This window comes from Myotis daubentonii, chromosome 1 (genome assembly GCF_963259705.1).
Source record: "Myotis daubentonii chromosome 1, mMyoDau2.1, whole genome shotgun sequence".
Lineage (NCBI taxonomy): Eukaryota > Metazoa > Chordata > Mammalia > Chiroptera > Vespertilionidae > Myotis > Myotis daubentonii.
Genome location: NC_081840.1, coordinates 35484995 through 35512392, shown reverse-complemented (window position 1 = coordinate 35512392; position 27398 = coordinate 35484995). Strand labels below are relative to the sequence as shown.

Below are 27398 nucleotides of genomic sequence, written 5' to 3'. Positions count from 1 at the left end.
TTCAGGGTGGCCCAAAGAGGCCCAGAGTGAAGCTTCAGTTGGTGCCACTGAACTGAATGCGAGTTTGGCCAGTGTAGTGCCCAAGCTCAGAAACCCCAGTTGTCAGTGGTTGTAAACTGCATCCATTCTGGGTCTGCCCAAATCAGGATGTCTCCTTGTTCTGAGAAAGTCTGTACTTGGCTCTTTTAAAAATTGCTTTGAAAGCACTGGCTGGGTAGCTCACTTGGTTAGAGCATTGTCCCAATATACCAAGGTTGTGAGTTCAATCCCCAGCCAGGGCACATACAAGAAGCAACTAATGAATGCATAAATAAATGGAACAATAAATTGAAATTCTCTCTCTCTCTCTCCCTCTCTTTCTCAAATTAATAAGTAAATTTTTAAAATTGTTTTGAGATGAAATTAGAGGTCATCAAATAAAGAGATCTCCCCAAAGATTTCCTCTCCCTTCATTCCCTTTTTATTCCTTTTATTTCCCATTAAATGTAATGCCAAGCAACACCAAGATACCACCCTCACTGCACTGGCCCTCTGCCTTCATTCGTCCAGGTGGCCAGGAACCCTGATCTGGCTCAGGTCACTTGGCAAAATAATGCGTACAGAGGCTTCCTGTTACCTGTGGCTGAGCTCTGGCCAGCACAGTCAGGCGGCCGCTCTGACCTCATTTACCACTTTCCTTCTGGGCAGAAATCGTGCTTGTGATGACATCCAAATTTAACTCTATGCTCTCTTTTGGGATCTTTAGGGGGCAACTTCCTTCCTTCCTAATTTAAACAGAAAGCAAATCACTGCTAAACAAAGGGATAGAATAAAAGGGTTTGCTAATGTTAAACTGGCTTCCTTGCTTCCAACTTGTATCCTAGTAAAGGACATGGATCTTGAAATATCTTACTTTAGAACAAAAGAATAATAGAACAATAAGCTCAGTCTATTTCGTCTGTTTCTCATAAGAAGGGGAAAGTATTGCCCAGAATTGTCAGGGGGTCTCAGGTTTCCCTGGAAAGACTCTCCCAAGGGTCTGCCATCGTAATACCCCCTTGGACCCATATTCTTTCTGAAGTTGCTCCAAGAGCAGTGCACAGCGTTTTGCCAGCAGTTTGGCTAGCTGCCTGACCTCATTGCTTATGCCTCATTCTGGGTCTCGTCAGCATGCTCACGGGCACGGCCCCTGCAGCAAGGCAGGGGGCAAAGGACTCTCTTAATTAGAGCTGTGCAGTTTTCCACGGGTCTTTTCCAGAGCTTTCTCGGTTATCCCGTGGAAGCTAGATCCCCTGGCGCTGGGCTCACAGGCAGGCAGATGCTCCCTCAGACCTTTGTCCCTTCTAGGTGCTTCCTACTCTAACTGGCATGCTGCTCTCCCCGGGATTTTACTCTGAGACTTCAGACACCTCCAAGCAGCAAGAAGTAGTGAATTTCTATGCAATTGTTTGCAGCCATGGTGGCTGCAATGTGTAGGCTCTGTGTAACCACAGTCTCTGGGCGTTCCTCCAGCTTCCTTGCCTTTCCCTCCTGGTGGGAGCAGAAGCTGGAGGCAGCCCACTGTGACAGGCACTACATGGGGAGTATCTGATGTGAATGAGACACAACACTTAACTACTCTCACTGAGTCCAAAATCTAGCACTGATGGTGGATGGGCAAGGAGCGGTGCAGAGCACGCTCTGGAACGACACCGATAGCTGCAGTTTAACGGACGCCAATGGCTTCCTGCTGCCCTGAGAGTAAAATCCAAACTCATTCATGTGGTGTCTTGGGTTCCCTCCGACAAAGCTTCTGGTGCAAGTGGCTCATTGGGCAGGTGATTCCAGAAAACACAGGTGGCAGGTGGGGAAGTAATTCGGGGAAGAGAGAAAAACTAATACAGGGGATGTTACTGAGTTTGTTTCACCCCCGAGTAGATCTTAATCCTGCTCTAGATTTCTGGGAAACACACTTGAAAGATATCTCTCCAGAGGGGTAAGGGAGGGATAGTATACCCCTCCTGTCTGTCACTGGTTGAGAACTGCTGAGGGGAGAACGGGAAGAGGGGGGTCTCAATTCTCTGGCACTTCCAGCTGGGCACACCCTCAAGGTCAGCATGGGCTCCGGCAGTGAGAGAAGCCGAAACACAGTGTTGAGGGCTAGCAGTCTGCTCTGAAATAGTGAAGGCCCAGGACCCAGCAGGGCACCAAGAGAGTCCTCGGAACATGCTCTTACTATTCCCGCACAGGCAGGCTCTGGTGACATCTCCAGCCTTAGCTCAGGGAGGCAGAGTAGGGGAGGGACATTCATGTTTGGGGAGATGACATTTCCAATAGGCTAAGTTAGGCATTATTATGTAAAGAAGTTGATAGATGGAAAGCAGGAAGGCCAGGGTAGCACCACGCTGCAGGGCATTGCACGGGGACAGTTTAGTCAATAAACAGATCTCTGGTATGATACTAGCAGCTGCCACTTCTGAGTACCCAGGATCCCCAGGTACTGCGCTAAGGCCTTCCTGCATCTTCTCAGTCCATCTTCACAACCTCCCTCATGTTGCAGGTATGGAAATAGGCTCAGTGAGGTCCAGTAACTTGTCCCCATGCCCGTCAGTGGTAAAGATAGGATGAAGCCCCCCTTGTCTGACTCCCAGACTTTGTTGTTGTTTTTAGTTGTTATAACTCTAAAATGTCAAATCTTTTATCTAAAGCAATCCTCCCGCCTTCTATGTGTCACTAGCTTGTTGAAGAGACTGTGGAATCAGTTGTCTTATGATCTGATGGTTTCCTCCTGGTGTCGTTAAACTTGTTCCTCCAGCCCCTGGGCTTTCTGTAAACTGGGAGTTAGGTCTAAAGGCTTGTGAGATGGGGGTTGGTTCAGTTAGAGACCCTGATTCTAATTGGTCCTGTAAACAGCACGCTGTACCCTGGGGAGGCTGCATGCTAGGACTGACCGTGGGTTAAGAAGGTCACAGTGGACACCCCTCCCCCTCGAAATAAATCAGCAAAGCTGATTTATCCCCCTTATAATCATCAAGTAACCACTCATGGGTGATACTTTTAATGCCTGTGCTCTTAACCGTAATATAATAGCAGTATCTCAACCCTAAGTTTTCAATTAGATGTGGCCATGCCAGATCTGACTCCCACCGAGGTGCGGAGCCTGAACTAACAGAGGCATCTCAGATGTCAGACAGCCTTCGTAATTCCCTAGAGTCTAGGGCAGGGGTGGGCAAACTTTTTGACTCGAGGGCCACAATGGGTTCTTAAACTGGACCGGAGGGCCGGAACAAAAGCATGGATGGAGTGTTTGTGTGAACTAATATAAATTCAAAGTAAACATCATTACATAAAAAGGCACGGTCTTTTTTCTTTTTAGTTTTATTCATTTCAAATGGGCCGGATCCGGCCCGCGGGCCGTAGTTTGCCCCCGGCTGGTCTAGGGCCTAGACCCAGCCTGGGAGAGGCTTTAAGACCTTATCTTTTCAGGTTCCACGTGGAGAGGTTGGGCCCTGCGGGCTGCAGAGGTTGACCACTGTAGAGTCGGGACAGGAGATGTTGGCACAGAGCTGAGAGCAACAGCAAGGCTCCCGCCTTCCTTCAGGGCCAGCCACGTGCCAGGAGCAGCCCCTTCTCTCCTGCACTTCCCAGGTTCTTTCCAGATGAGGCTGGGCCCCTCTTTGTCTCTCATGCCAGCTGCCACAGGTCCCGGACAAGCAAAGAAACTGTCAGTTTCCATTTTCAATTACGTCAAATGGTTCTATTATGCAATCAGATCTGGCTGAGGCCCAGAATAGACCCCAAAGCACCAAGGGATCTGATGACACTCCCACGCATTCTGTTCTCATTAACACTCTGCCCAGCCTGGTGAGTTGTCCTACAACATCCAGATGTGTCCTGGGGCTGGAACTCCACTGGGAGAGCCCCGGGCGGAATTGCTGCAGCTGCTACCTTGGGCCCGGAGGCAGGCTTCTCTGGCAGTGCCAGTCATTTTCGCTGTACCATCACTACGTTTCCTTGACATCTGGGTCCAGGAAAAAAGTTCATGGGCCCCTCCACTCTGAAAAAGTGAGATACAACCAATAATAGTTACAGTTTTCCCTAAAGGGCAAGCACAGGAGCTTGGAGCATGTGAATGCTGGGCTAACTCACCTAGAAGGGACTCCTACTAGCTTTTCTCCAACCCCCAAATTTTGCCAGGTCAGCAAAGGACACATGGAAATATCCCTAAGAGAAAAGAGTAGTTGCCCAGACTTTTGGTCCCATTTCTGATCTTATTTTGTTTCTGGAGGGCAGGGGGGAAAGTCTGCATGAAAGAAGTAAGATGTTAAGGAAGAAAGAAAGATGTTAAGGCTCAATGAGTATGCGGGGGCGAATAGTGGAAAGCTGGCCAAGGCAGCCCTGTGGTCAGGGAGCAGGGGAGTTGGAGTTGAGAAGTTTAATATCCAGGAAGACTGCATTGTATTTGGAGGGACAGAGCCCTAGGAAACAATACCGTGAGGTTAGAGCCAGAGCCGAGGGGTGGGGAACACTCAAAGGCACAGTGGCGTGGGGACACGCAGCAGTCTAGTGATGGGGCTGGAATTCAGGTCCATTGAAGGGAAGAGACATCCTTATTTGGGGAGAACTTACAGCTTTCAATCTTGTCAAATGTTTTATGATACTTCCAGTCTTACAGGGGGCCAAACCCCTTCAAAGCCTATTGCTATGCAAAATACTGACTTTTATTATTGTGTGATTCTCACCTGCTTTTGGTTATTTACAATAATAATAACAATTAACAGATTCTGAGCCACAGCTATTTATTAGACACTTTACAAAACTTTTAAAATATAGTCTTTCATTTAATTCTTACAATAATACTACGACAGCGGTCCTTGTCATTATCCTTAATGGGGAAATGGAAGCTTGAAGAGACTGTCGCTCATCCAGTCACACAGAATGTATAAATAGGGTATGAATTCAAGTGCTCTGACTAGTCTAGAATCCCAGCTCTATCTGTCTCATGTGGAGTAAGTTGCACATTTCCGAAGAGTAGCAACTACATCCTCCTCTCCTCTTTGTACCATTCCTCACCACCATGCTCTACACTCTCAATGCAGAACCTTTGGTAGAACAGGCCCTTGTAAGGATTCATTGGAAGAATGGATATCTTACTGGGCTTCCCCTCTCCTCTGCCCAGGCTCTGGGGAAAGAACTCTGGGTTTCTCATTAGCGCCAGAACTTCAGAATAACAGAAAGAGAAAACACTGGTAAATCCTCATTAAGCTCCTAATGAGCTTTATAAGCATAAAGAAGAAAAGCCGTGACCAGTCTACGTCTTACAGCTGTTAGTCTGTAATTGTCTTTATTGTCACGTACATGGTAAAGACCCAAGTGAAGCATTTGGAGCCTCCCACCCCCCACTCCTCCCTGCTCCTCCCAATTAGAAGAAAATCTTGGATTCAGTAGCTGCTTTTTAAAAGCAAAAATGTGTGCTGGGGGAAATGTGCCACGAAGGCTGTGTGGCATGCTTCCTGCCCAGAAAATGGGGGAACGACTTCCCTGGCCACGGCTGGTCTGTGCTGCATCTATCCTGACTGCTCAGTTACAGGCTTTACTTCCATCTCTGGCCCTTTCACCAGGGTGCTAATGAGGACATCGGTGTTGGCAAGGTGGAGACCCCTCACTTAGAACAGTACATTTCACAGCCTTTAAATGGACATGATCTCCAGCTGCTACTGAGCTGGATGGACCAGCTATCGGGAAGCCAGCATGGCCTGGAACTACTGTCATGTGTTTGAACACCCATAGTGAGGTATCATAACAGAAGACAGAAAAATCAATTGTGTTACAACTCTGAAACAGTGACATCTTGTGTTAAGAAATACTTGACTTACCCCAATCCCAGTAGAACAGAAGAGCTGGGAACACCCGTTGAAATAGGTTTAATGGGCCACGTGGCCCGTATGCTTAGGAAGTTCTCATTGTGAGTCATTTGCTTCCTGACTTCTGCAGGAACAGCAGCTGTTTCTTTTTGCCATTTTCTTCTTCTTCGCAATCAACAAACACATCCAGTCAACATTTTAGTGCCCCACTTTTAAATATGGACGGAGAAGGATTGCCAGACATGTGAGGAAAGCCTTTAATATGAAAGATAGAAACTAAAACAAACAAACAAAAACAAAAAAGAAAACAAACAAAAAAGACTGAAAATGCTATGTTTTTTCTTTAAAAAAAGGACATTCAGCCCGGCCAGTGTGGCTTAGCAGGTGAGCATAAACCAATGAATCAGGAGGTCTAGGGTGTGATTCCCAGTCAGGGCATATGCCCACGTGGCGGCCTTGATCCCCAGCAGGGGGCATGCAGGAGGCAGCCAACCGATGTTGATGTTTCTCTCTCACTGATGTTTCTATCTCTCCTTTTCCCTTTCTCTCTCTCTAAAAGTTCAATTAAAAAAAAATTTTTTTAAAAGGACATTCAGAGAACAAGAAAAGACCTCTTAGAAATTAAAAAGCTCACAGGAGAAAATTTTACTCCATAGAAATTTTGGAAAATAAAGTTGAAATTTTTGCAAAATAGGGGGAAAGATAAGGAGATAGAAAATAGGGAACAATAGAGAACTAAACGAGAAGAGAGAGAAAGAGAGAGATAAAAACAGAGGAGAGGAAGTTTTCACAGAAATAATTTATGAAAATCTCCTGAACTGAAAGACATGAGTTGCCAGACTGAAAGGGTCTACCGAGTGCCCAGCACAATGGATGAAAGTACTCAGTCCAGTCATTGTGAACTTTCAGAGCACATGGCCCAAAAGCTTCCAGAGAGAAAACTGGAGTTTTTCACAAAGATTCAGGATGGTACTAAACTTTTCTAAGGATTTGTCAGAAGCTAAAAGATAATGAAACAAGGTTTAAGAACACGGAAGCTTGCCCTAACCGGTTTGGCTCAGTGGATGGAGCGTCGGCCTACGGACTGAAGGTTCCCAGGTTCGATTCTGGTCAAGGGTATGTACCTTGGTTGCGGGCACATCCCCAGTGGGGAGTGTGCAGGAGGCGGCTGATCGATGTTTCTCTCTCATCGCGATGTTTCTAACTCTCTATCCCTCTCCCTTCCTCTCTGTAAAAAATCAGTAAAATATAAAAAAACCCCACAAAAAACAAAACAAAAAACACACTGAAGCTTGTTTAAGAACAAGCGCACTTTAGTGTAAGAGTATAATAAAGACCTTTCGGCCATGCCATATCTCACCTTTTCTTGAGAAGATGCTGGTGGATATGTCCTACCAAAATGAAAGAGTAAATGAAGAGTAAACCTGGGACCCAGAGAAATGTGATTCAATATAGTGATGGATAAAAGAAATCCCAAGGATGAAGGTGAAAGGAAAGTCCAAGATGATAGCCATGCAACAAGCATGGAGCAACCAGTCCACCTTGTAGCTAATCAGAAGGCTCAGGAGAGATTTCTTCAGGATGAGATAGACAGCTATTTTCTCTTCTTCCCTATTCTCCCCCCATTTCCTTTTACTTGTCTTTTTTCTTCATCGCTTACTTCTTCTTGGATTATAATTTGTTTCTTTAAAATTATTTTGGTGTGAAATATTTTTTCTTAATTTTAAAAGTACTGCTTGATGATCAAAGGAAATCAAACAAAATACTAATATAGTGAACATTAATCAAGTGATTGCTAAGGGTCAGGCTCACTGAAGTGCATTATATGGATTATCTCAATCTTCATCTTAACCCTGTGAGGTTGGAACCATGATGACCTCCATTCAGAGATGAAGGGATGAGGGCACAGAGAAGTTAAGAACTTGCGCATTGACTCATCTGAGAAGGGGGGAGGGTTGGGATTCAAACCTAGTCTGGCTCTGAGCCTCTGATTTTGACCATTGTGCTATGTATTAAAGGAAATGTAACATTTCCCTCCATTCCGTAAAATCCATGAGGTGTTTTTTGGTTACAGTTTGGTGTGCATCTTATCATATTTTTTTAATGTTCATATGGACATATAAACATATATATTTTTTCCTTTAAAAATAGAATCATTTTGCATGCTTTAATTTTATTTCAATTAACATTTACCGAACGCAAATTTTGTGCTTAGCTCTGTGCTAGGTATTGGGATGAAATAAAAGTTATATAGTCTCAATTTATAAGGATCTCCTAGAGATTAATAAATTGAACATCCTGGTTTATTGAGAATTATTATCATAAAACACAATTTTCCAAAGAATTGGAGTATAAGAAATATATTTAATGTTAAATTATACTAAATCTAAGGTTTTCTTTGGTTCAGACACCACTTGAAATACCTTTGCCTTTTTAGTATGAACATCAGATATTCTTGAATAATACAGAAAAAAAAAAAAAATCTGTTATTTGAACTTTCAAATGATTGAATTCCAGGAAAATAAGTCTCCACTATGCATTTAATCAGCCTCTCTGCCAAATCTCTTCTCTTAAATGCCATCTGCCCCATGGCCTCACTCTGTGCCAATTTAATATCATTTCCTTGGCCCTAGGCCAGATTCCATGTAAGTTTTTTTTTAAAAGGCCCTAGATAATGTTGTCTAGGTTGCTAGTATATCTAATTCTTGGACTAGAGACAAACTTTATGGTCTATTTAACAGAGATTTTGCTTCATCACTTCACCCCTAAAAAGATAAATGGCAATAACTAAAAAATAAAGCTCTTTTAGTTAAAGACCAAGTCTTGGTTCAGGATGGTGCTTGTTTGCTGGGTGCGATTGGTTTGCCTTGAGAACTGGTGAAGCTCAGTTAGAGTCGGAGCCTGAGTGACAGCTATTTGTATTGGAATCTGAAGATTGTCTTTCTGATATTACCTGTCTTAGAGGTAACTAGCCATCTCTAAATCTGGAAACACATCCTTATTTGTGATCTTTATCCTGCATAGCTTTCCTTGAATTTTGTCTGATAACAGGAGAAAAATTATTGATGTTAAACTGTATGAGAGAGTCAGATACAGATGAGCCTGCAGTTCTTTATCTGTGGAATGCAGTGTTCCATTGCCGGTGGTAGTGTCCTATTTAAGATCGGGAAATGTATCAAATCTCCCAAACAGGAGCTGAAATATGACCTCTTCATAGTGACTGATGTTCTTGCATCTGGGAGCATGTGTACTGGCTGTAAGCCAGTTCCAGAGGCTGCTGCTGAACAACTGACATGGCAATCCACAGATGATTTGTAGAGAAGAGTGTCTGAGCATGCCGATATTACAACAATTTGTTCTGCTTCTTTTCTTCCTGATCAACATTATTATTGAAATACTAGAGGCCCGGTGCATGAAATTCGTGCATGAGGGGTTGTCCCTCAGCCCAGCCTGTACCCTCTCCAATCTGGAACCCCTCGAGGGATGTCCAACTGCCAGCCTGGTCCCCCCCAACTGCCCTCCCCTATAGGCCTGATCCTCCCCAACTGCCCTCCCCTATAGGCCTGGTCCCCCCCAATTGCCCTCCCCTACAGGCCTGGTCCCCCCAACTGCCCTCCCCTGCAGGCCTGCCCCCCCACCTGCCCTCCCCTGCAGGCCTGGTCATCCCCAACTGCCTTCCCTTTTAGGCCTGGTCCCTCCCAACTCCCCCCCCCCGACCCCCCCACAGGCCTGGTCCTCCCCCCCCAACTGCCCTTCCCTGCAGGCCTGGTCCCCCTCCAACTGCTCTCCCCTGCAGGCCTGATCACCCCCAACTGCCCTCCCTTGCAGGCCTGGTCCCTCCCAACTGCCCTCCCCTGCCATCTTGTGTCCACATGGGGGCAGCCATCTTGTGTGTTGGAGTGATGGTCAATTTGCATATTACCTCCTTGCTATATAGGATAGTTTACAAACAATAAAATGTATACATTTTAACTGTACATCTCAACAAGTTTAGACAAATGTATACATCTGTGTAATTACCACCTCAATCAATAAGCAGAATATTTCTGTCTCCCCCAAGAGTTCTTTGTGCCGCAGCCTAGTCATTCTCTCCATTTCCCACATCCGTAGCCTCAGGCAACTGCGAATCTGCTATTGTCCCTACAGATTAGTCTGTTATTTCTAAAGTTTCATGGAAATGGAATCATAAGGTATATACTCGTTTGTGTGCATCTTCTTAGCTTAGCATAAAGAACTTAAGATTCATTCATATTGTTGCGTGTATGTGCAGTTTATTCCTTTTTGATGTTGTTATATTCCATTGTATGAATATACCGCAATTTATTTATCCATTCACCTGTTGATGGGATTGTTTGGGATTGTTTCCAATCATTGCCTGAAATGACTAGAGCTGCTATGAATAGTTGTGTACAGATTTTCATGTGGATACACAAGAGAAGTTTTATTTCTCTTGGGTAAATGTGTAAAAGTAGAGTTGGTGGGTCATTTTGAATGTATATTTAACTTTTTAAGAAACTGGTTTTTCCAAGTGATGTACTATTTTACATTCCCATCAACAATATATGAGAGTTTCAGCTATTCCACATCTTGGACAACACTTGGTATTTTCAGCCATTTAAATTTTAGCCACTCTCACTGTAATTTTAATTTGGGTTTCCATTTGCTTACTTTAAATCCATCTTTCTTCTTTGGTGAAATATCTGTTCAAATCTTTTGCCCACTTAAACTGTTTGTTTTTGCCCATTAAAAAATTTTCTTTTGTCTTCTTATTCTTCAGTTCTAAGTGTTCTTTATGTTTTTTTGGATAAAAGTATTTTATTAGATATATGCTTTGCAAATATTTTCTCCCAGACTGGGTCTGCCTTTCCATTTTTCTAAGAGCATCTTTTGTAAAGCAACAGTTTTAAAATTTCAATGAAGTATAAGCTTTCATATTTGCTTATAGTTTTGCTTTTTATATTCTGAGAAATCTTTGCCTAACTCTTTTGCTACTTGTTAAAACAATGTTTCTTTTACTGATCAAAACCAATTATTCATAGATGATATGACTAGGTACTTAGAAAGTCCAAGGCAATCAACTTAATGATTCTGAGAGCTAATGAGAAAATTAAATAAGGTGTCCAGAATGAGATGCAGATCATAACTTTCTTGTATTATCCAGGCAGCTGTCAAGATGGCCCATGTATTAAAATATGGGTGATGAAGAGACTATTTACACAGGTGTGGGTAGGGTTAAGCTCTCAGTGTCTAAGAGCAGCAGGAAGCCATTACAAGGCCTAGGTTTGAACGGTCAAAAGAAAGATGTGATTTCTAGAACCCAGAGAAACTTATAGCTACAGTCCACCTAATGGGAGCTGTGGTCTTTGGTAGAGGAAGAAATTCAGACACTGTCAACCTATGACCTAGCAGGGAGGGAGTCTGGTGAATAAATACTTCAATCCTCTCTCCTCCCATTCTTTGCATCTTCTGCCAGTGCTTCCCATTGCCAAACTCTACTGGGAGCCAGATGGCAAGGAAGACCAACTGACATAGTCAATAAAAATCAGGCTCTCAGTCCTGACTGTTGGTTCATTGGCATGAAGAACCTAAATTGACTAGAGGAAAGTCCCAGCTTCAATTTAATGGAGCACAGATTATGCTTACTGATGAACCACTTCTCTTTTGGGCAGGATGCCTTACAGAACCATTAAACTCAAGGTTGCAGCATCAGCATAAAGAGCCAGAACTCCTTAGGTAGGTTCTTAAATCTAATAATGAGAGGAGCCATGTCCACTTTTACCTCTTGCTTCTCAGGCACGAGCATTCAGCCTATAAGGAGATGGCGCTGTTATCTGCCTCTGGTTTTTTGCATTTACTCTATCTTATAGGAAAGCACCCCATCTGCAGAATTGGACTTTAGGCTTTCAAAAATCCAACCCTCTAAAGGTCTGGGGAAGGGGCAGCAGTGGGTTGGAGGAAGTCAGTTGGGAATGGCGGAGAAGAGGAGGACATCTGTAATACTGTCAATAATGAAGATAATTTTTAAAATCCAATCCTGTGGCTATGGAGATATAGTTTCTTTCAGAACAGTCGTAGAAGTTTTCTGATAACTTACACAGATATTTAGCTGGAAATGCAAAGCCCTAAACTCATCAGTTTTTTCTTCAATCTCTCCAGCTCACTTAGGAGCAACTAACCGACCCCACAGTCCTTATATTATATTTCCACTAAAAGGTTCTGTAGCAGCAACTACTTGATCATCCAAAGCCTTTGCCTTCTGTAGGAATTTGACTCCAGGTGATAAAGACAGTACTTTAGGTAACTCTTTGTCACTCTATGCCATGAACTGTTTCAGTATCTTTTACCAATAGAAACATGACCAATAATGCCTTTAAATCTAGCCAGAGAACCAATTCTGGATTCCTATCCTCAGCCTTCTGTTCTTCTGGGACCACTCCTGGTATCAACAACTTTTTTAATCAAGGTTTGATTGAAACTTTAGCAGAAGCACAGAGTCCATACAAGAATGATAGGACAAGGGATTTATTATAGGAAGTAGACTTACATTATTATGGGAAGAGATAAGAAAGTGAAGGTCTGGAGGTGAGTGCCTCTCAGATTTTGCAGCAAGTTATATCTATTGTCCGAAAACAATCTTTATTCCAAATCTAGCCCCTAGAGGAAATTGAATTTTGTCACTCTTCCGTTTATTTCCACGTTAAAGACTCTCTCAATGTGATAAAAAGGTTATTGTCTTCTTTTCCCCTTTCAACCTGATACATATTATTGAATCTGTTCATTCTTTCAACAAATATTTCTTAGGCACCTACTGGTATTGATTTAGGGGATGGAGATACATTATTGAACAAAATAAGAAAAAAATACACGCCCAATGGAGCTTGCATTCTAATAACGGAAGACTAAGCAACTCAATTGTTATAGTAGGCTGGAAGATGAAGGGAAGGGGCTAATGAAAGGGAGACTGACAAGCCTTAGACCCAAATCCCCCAAACTTGGTATTTCTACATCTGGCCTTGATAGCCTCCCATAGTCTTGCCCAACCTTGCCTTGCATATCTTGTCTTTCACTGCTCCCATTTCTATCAAATGAGTCCTTTCTCCCTCTTCTTTCAATAAGCTTTGTCTTTCCTGAATATTGAGTGTCCCCATGCCCACAGCAGTTTCCATGGGAGCCTCTCCCAGTGCTTCTTGATGCCTCTTTGATTCTGGGCTGTGATGCATCATGAAGCTAAGTATTTACCCTCATAGATTCCTGGCACATCTCCTCCTTCTGCCACTAGACCCCTTTCACCTCTCTCATTCGCACACAACACTGATGGGACAGTCACTCCTTCTGATCCTGATTTGCAAATTTACATATTCCATGGGGTTAGCCATGTAAAGCAACATCTTGCTTGACAAAAACAATAACAAACAAACAAAACAACAACAACAACAACATGTCAGGTTGCTGGGGCACAGAGAATGAGCACAGTTGGGAAGTAAAAATAAGAATGGCTGCCCAAAGTAGACTGATGTGGGGCAGGGTGAATGATATGCAAGTGGAGGTCACATATTTCCCCTTGGGAAAATTGGAAGGTCTCATCCCTCACTCCCAACAGGATTGGGATATTCTTCTGCCTTGGGAAAAAAGGGGTGATTATCAACGGGCCGCTCAGACCCTGTGTCCTAGAGATATTGATGTTTCCCAGTGCCTGAGATAAGGGCAAGCTTGGTCATGTTTCTGAACACATGTCTGAGCAACCACACTTCCTTATATCCAGGGGCCCAAGAGAATGATAGGTATTCTATAGGGCAGTGATGGCGAACCTATGACACGCGTATCAGAGGCGACACGCGAACTCATTTTTTTGGTTGATTTTTCTTTGTTAAATGGCATTTAACTATATAAAATAAATATCAAAAATATACATCTTTGTTTTACTATGGTTGCAAATATCAAAAAATTTCTATATGTGACACGGCACCAGAGTTAAGTTAGGGTTTTTCAACATGCTGACAGGCCGAGCTCAAAAGGTTCGCCATCACTGTTCTACACCATCTGTCGTTTCATCTCCATATATAAATTAGTAAGAAAAAAGGTTTTGTTTTTTTGACAGATATCTATAAAAATAACAAAATATGCAAATATTAATAGCAAATACTATTATAATTTAGTATAGTATAGGGTGTGCTTGCATGCTCTAGAGGCAGCATGTGGTCTGAAGCCTTTAAAACTGCCCTGCAGCCTGGAAGCATGCTTTGGATCTTACCTGACCCTGTTACTTGGGGTAATTCGGGGCCACACTTCCTCATGAGCACACCAGCATGAAATGGGGTGGAGTGTGGAGTGGGCGTCTTTGATTGTCCATCTCTCCCAGCTCAGTCCGTCCCCAGCAGTCACACCACCTGCCCTTGGAGTCTAGGACAAGGTTCCTAGGCGAGGCAGCCAGGCTTCAGCTTTCTTTTCAGTAACCTTGAGCCTGGTTTGCACAGTGGAGGCAAGTTTCAAATCCGAAGTCCACTCTCAGGAAATTCTCCTGGGAGTCTAAGGGAATGGTGTCAAGCCACAAGTACAGGCTGCTTTCCTATTAATAGTTCCTATGGAATCTGTAGCGTGCTTTCAGCAGTTGTAAAGCATGTTCATGCTTATAGCCCTGGGAGTGCTTCACTGTTGAGAAATAGGCTTAAAGAGGTTACACAGGAGACATGTGGTAGCTCAGGGACATAGACCCAGATATTCTGACCCCCAAAGCCTGTGCTTGCTATACTGCAGCACACTACATTCTGCCCAATGGGCTGCACAGTATTTGCCAACCACTCTTTTCTGAGACTATTATTTTGCCTGGTCCTATTATTTTGTTTATAATTCTGATGTGATGGAAATCTTTTTGTGGAGTGGTAGGAAGCTGTGTAGTTTATTGCAAAGAGCTGTAGATTAAACCTCATGGACCTTGAATTCAAGTCCCAGCTTGATTACTAGAAGGCTGTGTGACCCTGAGCCAGCTTCTTGATCTCTCTGGCCTTAGATTCTGTTAAACGAGGGCCTCAACCTTGATATTTGTGCTGTTTCACAGCTCTCACATTCTCACACGAACCCAGGCCTACTGGGGGAAACTGTGCAGGTGCCACTGAGGACAGTTTTTCTGAAAAACAAGCTCTAGTTCTGAATGTCCCTTCAGGAGTTGACTTTTATAAAGTCAAAGATTTGGCCTAAGAGTCCTTGTGGTGTCTAGATGGCCATAACGTTGTGTCTCTGTTTCAGGTACATTGTGCTATATAACCTACAATTAGTGGCTTAAAACAATAAGGATTTAGTATTTCTCATAACTCGGTGGTTGGCGGGTTCAGTTGGGCAATTCTTCTGCTCCCTCTGGGGTCAGTCAAGTGGCTGTATTTGGCTGGCTTAGTTGGGGCTAAAATGTCCAAGATGATCTCCCTCGAATATTAGGGCTTAGATGCTGGCTATTGGCTGAAGATCTCAGCTCTGCTCAACTTGTTTCTCCAGCAGAATAGCCCTGACCATTTTTTTCTCTTTTTTTGCATATCAAGGCTTTAAAGAGGGTAAAAGTGCAAATTTCAAGTCCTCTTAAGGCAGTGGTTCTCAACCTTGGCTGCACATTAGAATCACCTGGGAATCTTTTTAAAATCCTGATTTCTGGGCCTCATCCTCTGGAAATTCTGTTTCTTTGTTATGGGTGGGGCCACAACATTAGTAACAAAGAAACAGAATTTCCCGAGGATGAGGCCCAGAAGTCAGGATTTTAAAAAGATTCCCAGGTGATTCTAATGTGCAGCCAAGGTTGAGAACTACTGTCTTAAGGCATGAGCCTGTAATTTATACAGCATCCCTTCTCCCATATTCCATTGGTCAAAGCAAGTCAGAGCCACCCTGAATTCAAGGGGAGGAGAGACTGGCCCTTCCATTTGTTGATGGATGCTGGAAGCCGGTCCATTCTTGCTGCTTGTCATAGTCACTGCAGAGAAGAAATATCTGCACAGCATATGTTTCAAAGGACCTGGCGTATATGTCATATTGTTCTTAATATGTTTGCTCCCCTTCTTAGCGCTATGTGTTCTAACCAGGGTCACCTCTCCAAGAAAGGTTGTTTCCCCAGATGGGAATTTTTCCCTGGAGTTAGGGATTAACAGGACTAAGGAAGGGAATAAATCAGTAAAACCTCTTAACTAAGTGCCAGGCGGGTAGTTAATCACCTTAACTATGAACAATCACACTTAAGCTACATAATCTTTACTTAGGATAATCTCCTTCAGTTTACTTCCTTGTAGCTTAACAGAACAGTAGAGTAGTGACCTTGGAATGGAGATAAGAAACGCCCTAACCTTTGGAATAGAATGGATAGGATTAAAATCAACTGGTATAAATACAGATGTAATAGGAGAATAGAGAACCTGGCTAGAGAACTTGGCTGGAGAACCTGGCTAGGCTGCTGATCAACTGTACGCTGTCTCTGTGTCATTCCTTCTTCGCCGACTCCGTCCACACCTTTGGGAGCCCCTGGACCTGCCGGGGCTGGACCCCAACCTCTGGCACCGAAAAGGAAGACCTCCAGAAGCTCCCCGAGCAGCGAGGCAGTGTTTGCACTGCGGCCTTTGCGAGGGGTCACCTCAGAACCAGTCTCCCTGTGAGCGGCGCACAGAAACCTCGAACCAGTGGAGTCTCCCGTAACCAGGAGCCCAGAGGGCCATGGAGACAGTACCCTTGTCTGGGCGGCGGACATCTGCAGTAAGAATGCCCTTCCCCCCTCATTTGAATCGCCCTCCCATGGGAATCCCAGCACTCCTACCAGGGATTCCACCACCACAGTTTCCTGGCTTTCCTCCACCTGTACCTCCAGGAACCCCAATGATTCCTGTACCAATAAGCATTAGGGCTCCTGCTCCAACTGTCCTAGTACCCACTGTGTCCATGGTTGGAAAGCATTTGGGAGCAAGAAAGGATCATCCAGGCTTAAAGGCAAAGGAAAATGATGAAAATTATGGTCCTACTACTACTGTTTTTCTTGGCAGCATTTCTGAGAAAGCCTCAGACATGCTCATAAGACAGCTCCTTGCTAAATGTGGCTTGGTTTTAAGCTGGAAGAGAGTACAAGGTGCATCTGGAAAACTTCAAGCCTTTGGATTCTGTGAGTATAAGGAGCCTGAATCTGCCCTCCGTGCACTCAGGTTATTGCATGACCTGCAGATTGGAGAGAAGAAACTGCTTGTTAAAGTTGATGCAAAGACAAAGGTACAACTGGATGAATGGAAAGCAAAGAAGAAAGCTTCTAATGGGACTGTTAGGCCAGAAACTGTCACTAATGATGACGAAGAAGCCTTAGATGAAGAAACGAAGAGAAGAGATCAGATGACCAAAGGGGCCATTGAAATTTTAATATGTAAATACTCCAGTGAGCTCCACGCCCCTTCACAAGAATCTGACTCTCACCCCAGGAAGAAGGAGGACATTTTCCGCAGATTTCCAGTGGCACCTCTGAACCAGTATCCACTCATCACTAAGGAAGATATAAATGCTATAGAAATGGAAGAAGACAAAAGAGACCTGATATCCCGAGAGATCAGCAAATTCAGAGATACACACAAGAAACTGGAAGAAGAGAAAGGCAAAAAAGAAAAAGAAAGACAGGAAATTGAGAAAGAACGGAGAGAAAGAGAGAGGGAGCATGAAGGGGAACGAGAAAGGCGAGAACGTGAAAGGGAAAGAAAACATGAACGAGAAAAAGAGAAGGAACGGGAGCGGGAACGAGAACGGGATAGGGATCGTGACCGGGCAAAGGAGAGAGATCGGGATCCTGATCGAGAGAGAGATCGTGACCGCGGTCGGGAAAGGAGTTCAGATCGGAATAAGGATCGGAATCGATCAAGAGAAAAGAGCAGAGATCGTGAAAGGGAGCGGGAAAGAGAGAGAGAGAGAGAACAAGAAAGGGAACGTGAACGAGAAAGAGAGCTAGAAAAAGAAAAATACAAGAAGAGGGATAGAGAAGAGCATGAACCAAGAAAACTCTGGGAGAAAGAAGTTGCTTATCAAAAGCGCGTTAAGAATTGGGAAATCAGAGAACGGAAGAAAAGCCGGGAGTATGAGAAAGAGGCTGAAAGAGAAGAGGAGAGGAGAAGAGAAATGGCAAAAGAAGCTAAACTACTGAAAGAATTCTTAGAAGATTATGATGATGAGAGAGATGATCCCAAATATTACAGAGGAAGTGCTGTTCAGAAAAGATTGCGTGACAGGGAAAAGGAAATGGAAGCAGATGAACGGGATAGGAAAAGAGAGAAGGAAGAGCTAGAGGAAACCAGGCAGCGACTTCGGGCAGAAGAGCATCCGGGTCCAGACGCAGAGCTTCAGAGGACAGAACAAGAGGCTGAGAGGCGCAGACAACCACACATAAAGCAAGAACCAGAATCAGAAGAAGAGGAAGAAGAAACGCAAGAAAAAGAAGAAACACGAGAGGAACCGGTGGAAGAGGAAGAAGAGCCAGAGCAGAAGCCCTGTCTTAAACCAACTCTGAGGCCCATCAGTTCTGCCCCATTTGTTTCCTCTGCCAGTGGCAATGCAACGCCCAACACCCCTGGGAATGAGTCTCCCTGTGGTATTATTATTCCTCAAGAAAATTCGCCAGATCAACAACAACCTGAGGAGCATAGGCCAAAAATAGGACTGAGACTTAACCTGGGTGCTTCCGATAGTCCTCGTCAACCTAGCTCTGTGAAGAGAAAGAAACTCCCTGTAGATAGTGTCTTTAACAAATCTGAGGATGACGACAGTGATGATGTACCCAGAAAAAGGAAACTGGTTCCCTTGGATTATGGTGAAGATGGTAAAAATGCTGCCAAAGGCACCGTAAACACTGAAGAAAAGTGCAAACACATTAAGAGTCTCATTGAGAAAATTCCTACAGCCAAACCTGAGCTTTTTGCCTATCCCCTGGATTAGTCTATTGTGGATTCTATATTGATGGAAAGATGAATTAGACCTTGGATTAATAAGAAAATTATAGAACACGTAGGTGAAGAAGAAGCTACATTAGTTGATTTTGTTTGTTCTAAGGTTATGGCTCATAGTTCACCTCAGAGCATTTTAGATGATGTTGCCATGGTACTTGACGAAGAAGCAGAAGTTTTTATAGTCCAAATGTGGAGATTATTGATATATGAAACAGAAGCCAAGAAAATTGGTCTTGTGAAGTAAAACTCTCTGTACGTTGAGAGTTCCATTTCAGATATCGTCTTTCCCATCCTTCAAAGGACTTTGAAAAATTTTTTTGTCTTCAAAGACATTTGTGAGATCTGTAATTTTTTTTTAAGTGTAGAAAATGTGAATATATATATATATATATTTGTCCTGCAATTTGTTTTTTTTTTTTTCTCTTTTTTCTTTTTTTTTTTTAATTAAATCTTTATTGTTCAGATTATTACATTTGTTCCTCTTTTTTCCCCCCCATAACTCCCCTCCTCCCAGTTCCCGCCCCACCCTCCGCCCTCACTCCCCACCCCTGTCCTCATCCATAGGTGCACGATTTTTGTCCAGTCTCTTCCCACATCTCCCACACCCCTTTCCCCCCCAAGAATAGTCAGTCCATTCCCTTTCTATGTCCCTGATTCTATTATAATCAACAGTTCATTCTGTTCATCAGATTATTTATTCACTTGATTCTTAGATTCACTTGTTGATAGATGCATATTTGTTGTTCATAATTTGTATCTTTACCTTTTTCTTCCTCTTCCTCTTCTTAAAGGATACCTTTCAGCATTTCATATAATCCTGGTTTGGTGGTGATGAACTCCTTTAGCTTTTCCTTATCTGTGAAGCTCTTTATCTGACCTTCAATTCTGAATGATAGCTTTGCTGGATAAAGTAATCTTGGTTGTAGGTTCTTGGTATTCATCACTTTGAATATTTCTTGCCACTCCCTTCTGGCCTGCAAAGTTTCTGTTGAGAAATCAGCTGACAGTCGTATGGGTATTCCCTTGTAGGTAACTGAGTTTCTTTCTCTTGCTGTTTTTAAGATTCTCTCTTTATCTTTTGCTCTTGGCATTTTAATGATGATGTGTCTTGGTGTGGTCCTCTTTGGATTCCTTTTGTTTGGGGTTCTCCGCGCTTCTTGGACCTGTAAGTCCATTTCTTTCACCAGGTGGGGGAAGTTTTCTGTCATTATTTCTTCAAATAGGTTTTCAATATCTTGCTCTCTCTCATCTTCTGGCACCCCTATAATTCTGATGTTGGTACGCTTGAAGCTGTCCCAGAGGCTCCTTACACTATCCTCGCATTTTTGGATTCTTTTTTCATTTTGCTTTTCTGGTTGGATGTTTTTTGCTTCCTCGCATTTCAAATCATTGACTTGATTCTTGCGCTCCTCTGGTCTGCTGTCGGGCGTCTGTATAATATTCGTTATTTCAGTCCGTGTATGCTTAATTTCTAGTTGGTTCCCCAATATAAGATCGAGGGTCTTATTAGTTTTTGTGTAGAGCTCATTAAGTTTATCGGCAGCTTCTAAACAGTTCTTGAGAGACCTTAAAAGTGCGGTTCTGAACTCTATTTCTTCCATTGACAATTTTGTCCTGTTTCTTTGTCTCCGCATTTTGTTATGCTTCCTTGGTGCACCCCCTAGTGGTCTTTGTTCGCAGTCTTATAGATAAATCTTGATTGTTGTAGCTAATTCCAGGGAGGGTTTGACCTCCAGGCCAAGTGGCTATGAGAATCAGCTGTGTCAGTAGTGAGAGAACTTCTGTCCTCTAGGGAGGTGCTAATCTAGCCTTTGCCTGAGGCTATCCGGCAAATGCCTCTGTGCAGGGCTTGGGCGGGGCGGGTCGAACAGGATCAACAGGGTGGGCCGGAGAGAGCAGCTATGGCGGCTCTCAGTCCTGTCCCAAGGGGCTCTGCCTCTCTGAGTCCCAGCACCCGCTGCAAAGCTCGGAGAGAAAGCTGCACTCGCTCTGACCGAAGCCAGACAGACCCGCTTCTGCCGTTTGAGTCTGGGTCCCTAAAGACTCGCCCGGATCTGGTGCTCAGAGTCTGCGACTCCGTCCCGATTGAAAACGCCAACCGCGCCCTCCACCGCCAGCCCGCTCCGCGCACTCCGCACCTCAGAATTTGACTTCAGCACTGCGCCTCCTCTGAGTGTCCGTGTGCGTTTCTCTTTCCTCCTAGTTGTAGGACTTCCACTCAGCCAGCGTTCCTGTGGTTCTGGGTGATGTCCCTTCCGTTTTTTGGTTACACTTTTGAAGTAGTTGTTCAAAGCAGCAAACTCCGGCGTTAACCTATGCCGCCATCTTGGTTCTCTGTCCTGCAATTTGTTGATGCCTTGTGTACTCCCTTGGTTGTAAAGACATCCGAATCCTACCTTGGTTCTCTTTATACTCACCAGGTACAAATTTGTATTATTTGAATTTTGGAGTTTAAACCCTCCTACTAAAAGAAGCAGAAGCCATCAGTGATTCTTTTTTTTTTTTTAAATATATTTTATTGATTTTTCACAGAGAGGAAGGGAGAGGGATAGAGAGTTAGAAACATCGATCAGCTGCCTGCTGCACACTCCCCACCGGGGACGTGCCCACAATCCAGGCACATGCCCTTGACCGGAACCGAACCTGGGACCCTTGAGTCCGTAGGCCAACGCTCTATTCACCGAGCCAAACCGGTCAGGGCCATCAGTGACTCTTGAGAGGCATGCTTGGGAAGGTACACTTGAGTTGAAGAAATATATTGTCACATGGTAGCGATGGAGTAGGAGTCCCAGTGGCTCATTTTTATTTCACAGAGCCAAATGTTGGAACAAATGAGCGTTTTGGGAAGGAGAGAGCCAGAATAGCCTTTGTGCTTATAAAATAGGTCAACTATTAAAAGTAGTGTTCACTTAATAGATTATAAAATAGACTGAGAGATTTATAAACAAGGAGATAATTATTTTCTAAGTTTTCCTGGATTAGAGAAACAGGCACTTCCTAAATGTTTTGTTATGAATGTGAGCAGGGACATGTGTCTGGCATCTAACTGACATTCAGTAAAACTCCACTGAGTGAGCAAATGCATGAATCAATGAATGACCTGTGCTGATTCATTCTTCTTTTCTATATAAAAAGGTTGAATAATTGAGTTTTCTTCATTCTCTGTCTCCTGGCTTGAAAGTTATGCATACTTTTCATATTGTTATAGTGGTTGCCCTTACTTGTGCTTTCCCCCAGATACAAGGAGATGGTAAGTTTCCTTACATTTGATTCCAAGTTCCATGTCCCCCTCCTGAAACACACAGGTGGATTTTCTATGATGCTAATGATTCTGAAGTTCAGGGCCCTTCACTTGCATGCTCTAATGTTTTAGTACATATTTAACAAGTGTGAGGAGGTATGATACACACATAAAGAACTGCATTTTTTCCCCAATTATATAGACAGAAATCTGGAGAATATGTGTGGGAATGGATAGTGAGAGTGTGTGATTAAGGTAGAAGGAATATAAAGTTGGAAAGCCTTAAAAAATGGGACTGAGGTTTCAGAGGGAGGGGGGAGAGAAATAGAGGAGGGGGAAGGGGGAGGAAGGGGGAAGAAAGATGAGGGAAGGAGAAGGAACGCTTTTTATCCCTTCTGCTTCTCCCCAGATGGAGACTGTCACTTACAAAGGCCATGGAGATAGGTGAACCCTCAGGATATAATGCGAAGCTAGGAAGGAGACAGATATTTTTAGCAAGATATATTGCAGAAGGTAAGGTGGCTGGGGTTTAATCATTGTGCTAGTTGTCTTTCAGATCCTTTATCTGAGGACTTCCTTCCTCTCCTTTACTGCAATGCTGATGTGAATTGACCCCTCACTATCCTACCCATTCATGGACATAGACAAAGACACAAAATGACTTAGAACTCACAATGGAGGTAAGACACAGGAAAGGCAGGACCTTCGTGAGGGAAAGGGGTGGGGGGTGGGGGTGAAAAGGACTGAGAACCTGGGGGTGGTGGGAGAGACAGAGGGTGTGAGGAGGAGGTGTTGTAATGTACCCTGCGAATCACAGAAGGACGCCTCAAGAAGTCGAATTAAAGAGTCACATTTATTGCAATCCAGGACTATGAGGGGTCATTCCCAAATTTCATAGTAACAAGATGGTTGAAAAACCAGGTTTATATAGGCAAAAATCACAAAGGTATTGATTACATCCCAGGGTTTGGAATGAGGAACCTGGTTCGCAAAAAAGCAGTTTACAGAAGCAGAATTAAGCATGTTAATTACAGTTTGGGGTCTCCGGATCACTGAGTTGATAGAAACACATTATCTGGGACCGCTGGGTTGACAGGAACACATTATCTAGAGCCCTCAGGTCTTGAGACCACTGAGTTGTCAGGAATTCATTGTCTAGAGCCATCGAGGCAATTTAGAATAATTGTGCTGTCCTGGTCTTGGGACCACTGAGTCAATTGGAACACATTATCTGTGGCCACTAAAACAATGTAGGATAATTGTGCTCTCCTGTTTCCCAGGTACAGAAGAATGTGCTTTCTAAAACCAGTAAGATCACAATCAATGGGATAGTCATTCAATCGAATGGGATGATTTATACAATCCAGAAAATCAAAATAACTTTTGTATTGTTAAGCCAAACAACAGGGTTAGAGTTAAACTACAGTTTCTACCTGAGATGGTTGCTACCATACTTCAGAGGGAATAAGAGGAATCTTCTGATGGCAGGTTAACTGGGAGGTTCTGCTCAAGAGACTGGACCAAGACCCAGTACCAAGGAGAGAGCCCTTGGAGACACACTGAATAGCCTAGAGATGTGACATTGACCTGGCCTTGCCGGGGCTAGGAATTTTTTCACTGACCAGAAGCAAAGACTGGCTGAACACTCTCTAGGGTTGTGTGTGCGTGCTTCACTGACCGAGAGTAAGACCACTTTATTTTAGGTTTTAACCGCCCCTCCTTTTACCATCAAGAGCATAGTGGCAGGTTACAGTAGAAAAAGAAATGGCATGTGTCAGAGTAAAAACAACCGTAGATCCGGAAGACTCTGATTTAATCACACTGCTCCTGACATCAGATCCTCTTGTTTCTCTCTAGCCCCACCATCTACCATAGCAAGTCAGATTTCATGGATATGAGCAACTAACACTGAGGCATTCCTATGATTTATCGACTCACTAAGCCTCCCAGCAGTATCATGAATAATTTGTGTGGCATTTAACCTGCAGTGGAAAGATTCAACAGTTCATTTTCCATCTACAAACCTCAGAGGAACTTTCTGGCCAGTCAGCTCTTATTTGATCAATTGACCACTCAGTTAACTGTGCACCTGGGTTAAAAGATAGTGGATGGTGAAATTACATTGGAATGTTTCATGAGTCAAGGCATTCCCGTTGAAGAAAAAAATAATTTCACAAACTGCAAGGTTTTAACAATTACGACTGTGAAAATGGTATTTTAAAGTGATGTTCTGGGTTCTAGCTTAATTTTCAAATTTTCTGTATTTTGATTTATAAGTGGTGTGCTGTTTTAAGGAACGGATGTTTTCCTTACAAGGTACTTCGCTGTGTACACAACTTATCTGTAACAGCAGAATCTTGCTCTGCTTTCTCATCCACAGAAGAACAAAGATAGCAGAAGAACACTGGCTAGAGGGGAAAGAGCCAAAAATACTGCTTATCAATTTTTCATTTTTTGTAGGCATTGGCTTGAAATTCAATGGCAAACATGACTAATTGAGAAAAAAAAAACAAATGCTACTATTTTTGTGAAAACTAATGCCCTTGCCCATGATAAGACGGAACGTTAACTCTACTGAAAAAAACAAACAAAAACAACAACACACAAACAGTGAACCAGGAGTTAGCCTGCTTAGGCCAGTGATCTACCACAAGTTAATGAGCAATCTTGGGCAGGCCACTGTTACAATCTTTTTTTTTTTTTTTTATGAGATATAAAGGTAGATTTTTTTATGAGGTTAGTGAAGCTGAAGTTCAGGGTCCCTCACTTTCATGGTCTGACATTTTAATACATATTTAACAAATGTGAAGTTAATTATTATCTCCGTCCACCTCCTTTGAGAAGGTGCAATACACACATAAGGAATGGCATGATTTTTTTCTAATTTTACAAACAGAAATCTGAAGAGCACTTAAGAGCATGTAGAACCAAAGGATCAAAATCATGAATGTGGACTTTTATTGTAGATGTAAGAGAGAAGATAGGGACGTAGACAAGATACAGATGTGCCAGAGAGGCTCTTGGAAAACTGAGAATTGAGTGAAAAAAGTTAACACCAGTTTTAAGATTTAGTAATAGCAATGGCATCTTGAAGACAGTACTCTTTCAAAGCCAAGAGTAGGAAGAGCTTTAGAGTCAGCTAAAATATAATAGATGGATGCTTGGGTCCAACCCCAGCAGGTCCAGGGGTCCCCAAAGGTGTGGACGGAGTAGGCGAAGAGGGAATGACACGGAGACAGAGTTCAGTTGATCAGCAGCCTAGCCAGGATATCTAGCAAGGATCTCCAGCCAGGTTCTGTAGCCATGTTCTAGTCAGGTTCTCTTGCCATGTTCTATCCAGGTTCTGTAGCCAGGTTCTGTCTCTAGGTTCTTCAGCCAGGTTCTCTTGCTAGGTTCTGTCTCTAGTTTCTGTGGCCAGTTTCTGTCCAGGATCTTTTGCCATGTTCTCTCGCTAGGTTCTCCAGCCAGGTTCTGGCCAGGTTCTTCAGCCAGGTTCTTCAGCCAGGTTCAGTCACCAGGTCTAGTCAGGTTCTCTTGCCATGTTCTATCCAGGTTCTGTAGCCAGGTTCTGTCTCTAGGTTCTTCAGCCAGGTTCTCTCGCTAGGTTCTGTCTCTAGGTTCTGTGGCCAGTTTCTGTCCAGGATCTTTTGCCATGTTCTCTCCAGTGAAGTTCTTCTGTCTCTAGGTTCTGTGTAGGTTCTGTGTCTAGGTTCTGTGTCTAGGTTCTGTGTCTAGGTTCTGTCTAGGTTCTGTCTTCTAAGTTCTGCCTCCTGTAGCCTTGTTACATCTGTATTTATACCAGTTGATTCAATCCTATAAATCTCTATTACAAAGGTTAGGGCGTTTCTTATCTCCATTCCAGGGAGTAAAGATTATGTAGCTTAAGCATGATTGTTCGTAGTTAAAGTGATTAATTACCCTCCTGGCACTTAGTTGAGGGGTTTTATTCCCTCCCTAACTTCAGAGGAAAATCCCTACCTGGGGAAACAACCTTTCTCAGAGAGGTGACCTTGGTTAAAACACATAGTGCCAAGAAGGCGAGCAAACATATTAAGAACAGTATGCCATATATGCCAGGTCCCTTGAAACAGCAAGGATGGACCGGCTCCCGGCAGATGATGTTAACATTTCCAAGAGAAAAACCTAGCAATCAGAAGTATGATCAGCCCTGGTTGGTGTGACTCAGTTGGTTGGGCATCATCCCATGCACCAAGAGGTCATCAGTTGATTCCCGGTCAGGGCACAGGCCTGGGTTGTGGGGGTGTACAGGTGGGAGCCTATCGATTTTTCTTTCTCTCTCCTTCTCCCTTTCTCTCTCTCTCAAATCAATAAAAACATATTAAAACACAAAAAGAAGTAGATGATCAACACAAAGCAGAAAACATTGCAGTGTCTACTCAGCACTGATGAGGGATACCGGAACATGTGTAGGGATTATTGAAGGAAAGGGGAAACTTGTATGTAAAAGGAGAGAATTAAACTGGTGTTAGCTGACAGAAATAGAATTATTAAAGGTAAAAATATAAGTCAAGTTTAAAAATTACAAGTCAGAGTTGGGCTTTATAGAAAGCTATATGAAAGAAGATGAAAGCTGGAAATATTTTAACATTAAGATGAGTTAATGCAAATAAAAAGTATAACAAGATGGAAATTTTGGTGAATGTGTCCAGATAAATCACATAACCAATAAGATACAAAAGATGGAGAGTGCCTTGTTTCTGTGTCCTTGGGATTTTAAGAGTGTGTTAAGCCAAGGGCACTGGTTGTACAGAGATCTTTGCAAAGACTGAATTTCAGTGTATCACTGAAAGGAACTCCTAATTCTATTATAAGAAGAAAATCCATATGTAAGGGTAGTAATCAAGGAAGGATTAACCGTGGACTTGTTAGCGTTTCCCTCAGTGGAAAAGGAGTTAAGAAGGAATTGTGTAGCAAATAAGCTCATAAAGTGGTCTATCTGCTGGACACTTCTGGGGACCATAATGACTATTTTGGTCATAAACAGTGTCTCTAAATCAAGTGTTGGCAAATCTATGATGTCTATTTGTTACTATCATTAACTGCAGAGAATTTCAACTTGGGATTTGGTAGAATACATTCCACAAGTGGACTGTGTAAATGGCTTGAGATGGCAGCAATTGTATCAGTCGGTTCTTTAGGTTCCTCTCATTACCACCTGCTATAGTTCAGCAAGGACGAGCTCATCTTCACAAGGGAGGAGGGGTTGAAATGGAAATAAAAAACAGAACGGAAGAGTTTGAATCATACATCTGACTCTTTGCTTTGATTTCAGGCTCACTAAGCAACCTTTTCATTAACACTCAGCTTCCCAGAGTTGCCTCTGAGGGAAAGATTGCACTAGTCTTCATAATGTGAGAGTTTTGTTCCATACGA

The 27398-nt window shown here is 43.2% G+C and overlaps 1 protein-coding gene across 1 annotated transcript; it reads left to right on the top strand.

Moving 5' to 3' along the window:
• Positions 1-16396: 16396 nt before the first annotated feature.
• On the top strand, positions 16397-19133 carry LOC132233826 (RNA-binding protein 25-like). The gene is given in 1 exon segment (XM_059695081.1): positions 16397-19133. A coding segment is annotated over 1 exon segment (2499 nt). The 5' UTR covers positions 16397-16508; the 3' UTR covers positions 19008-19133.
• Positions 19134-27398: the final 8265 nt, after the last annotated feature.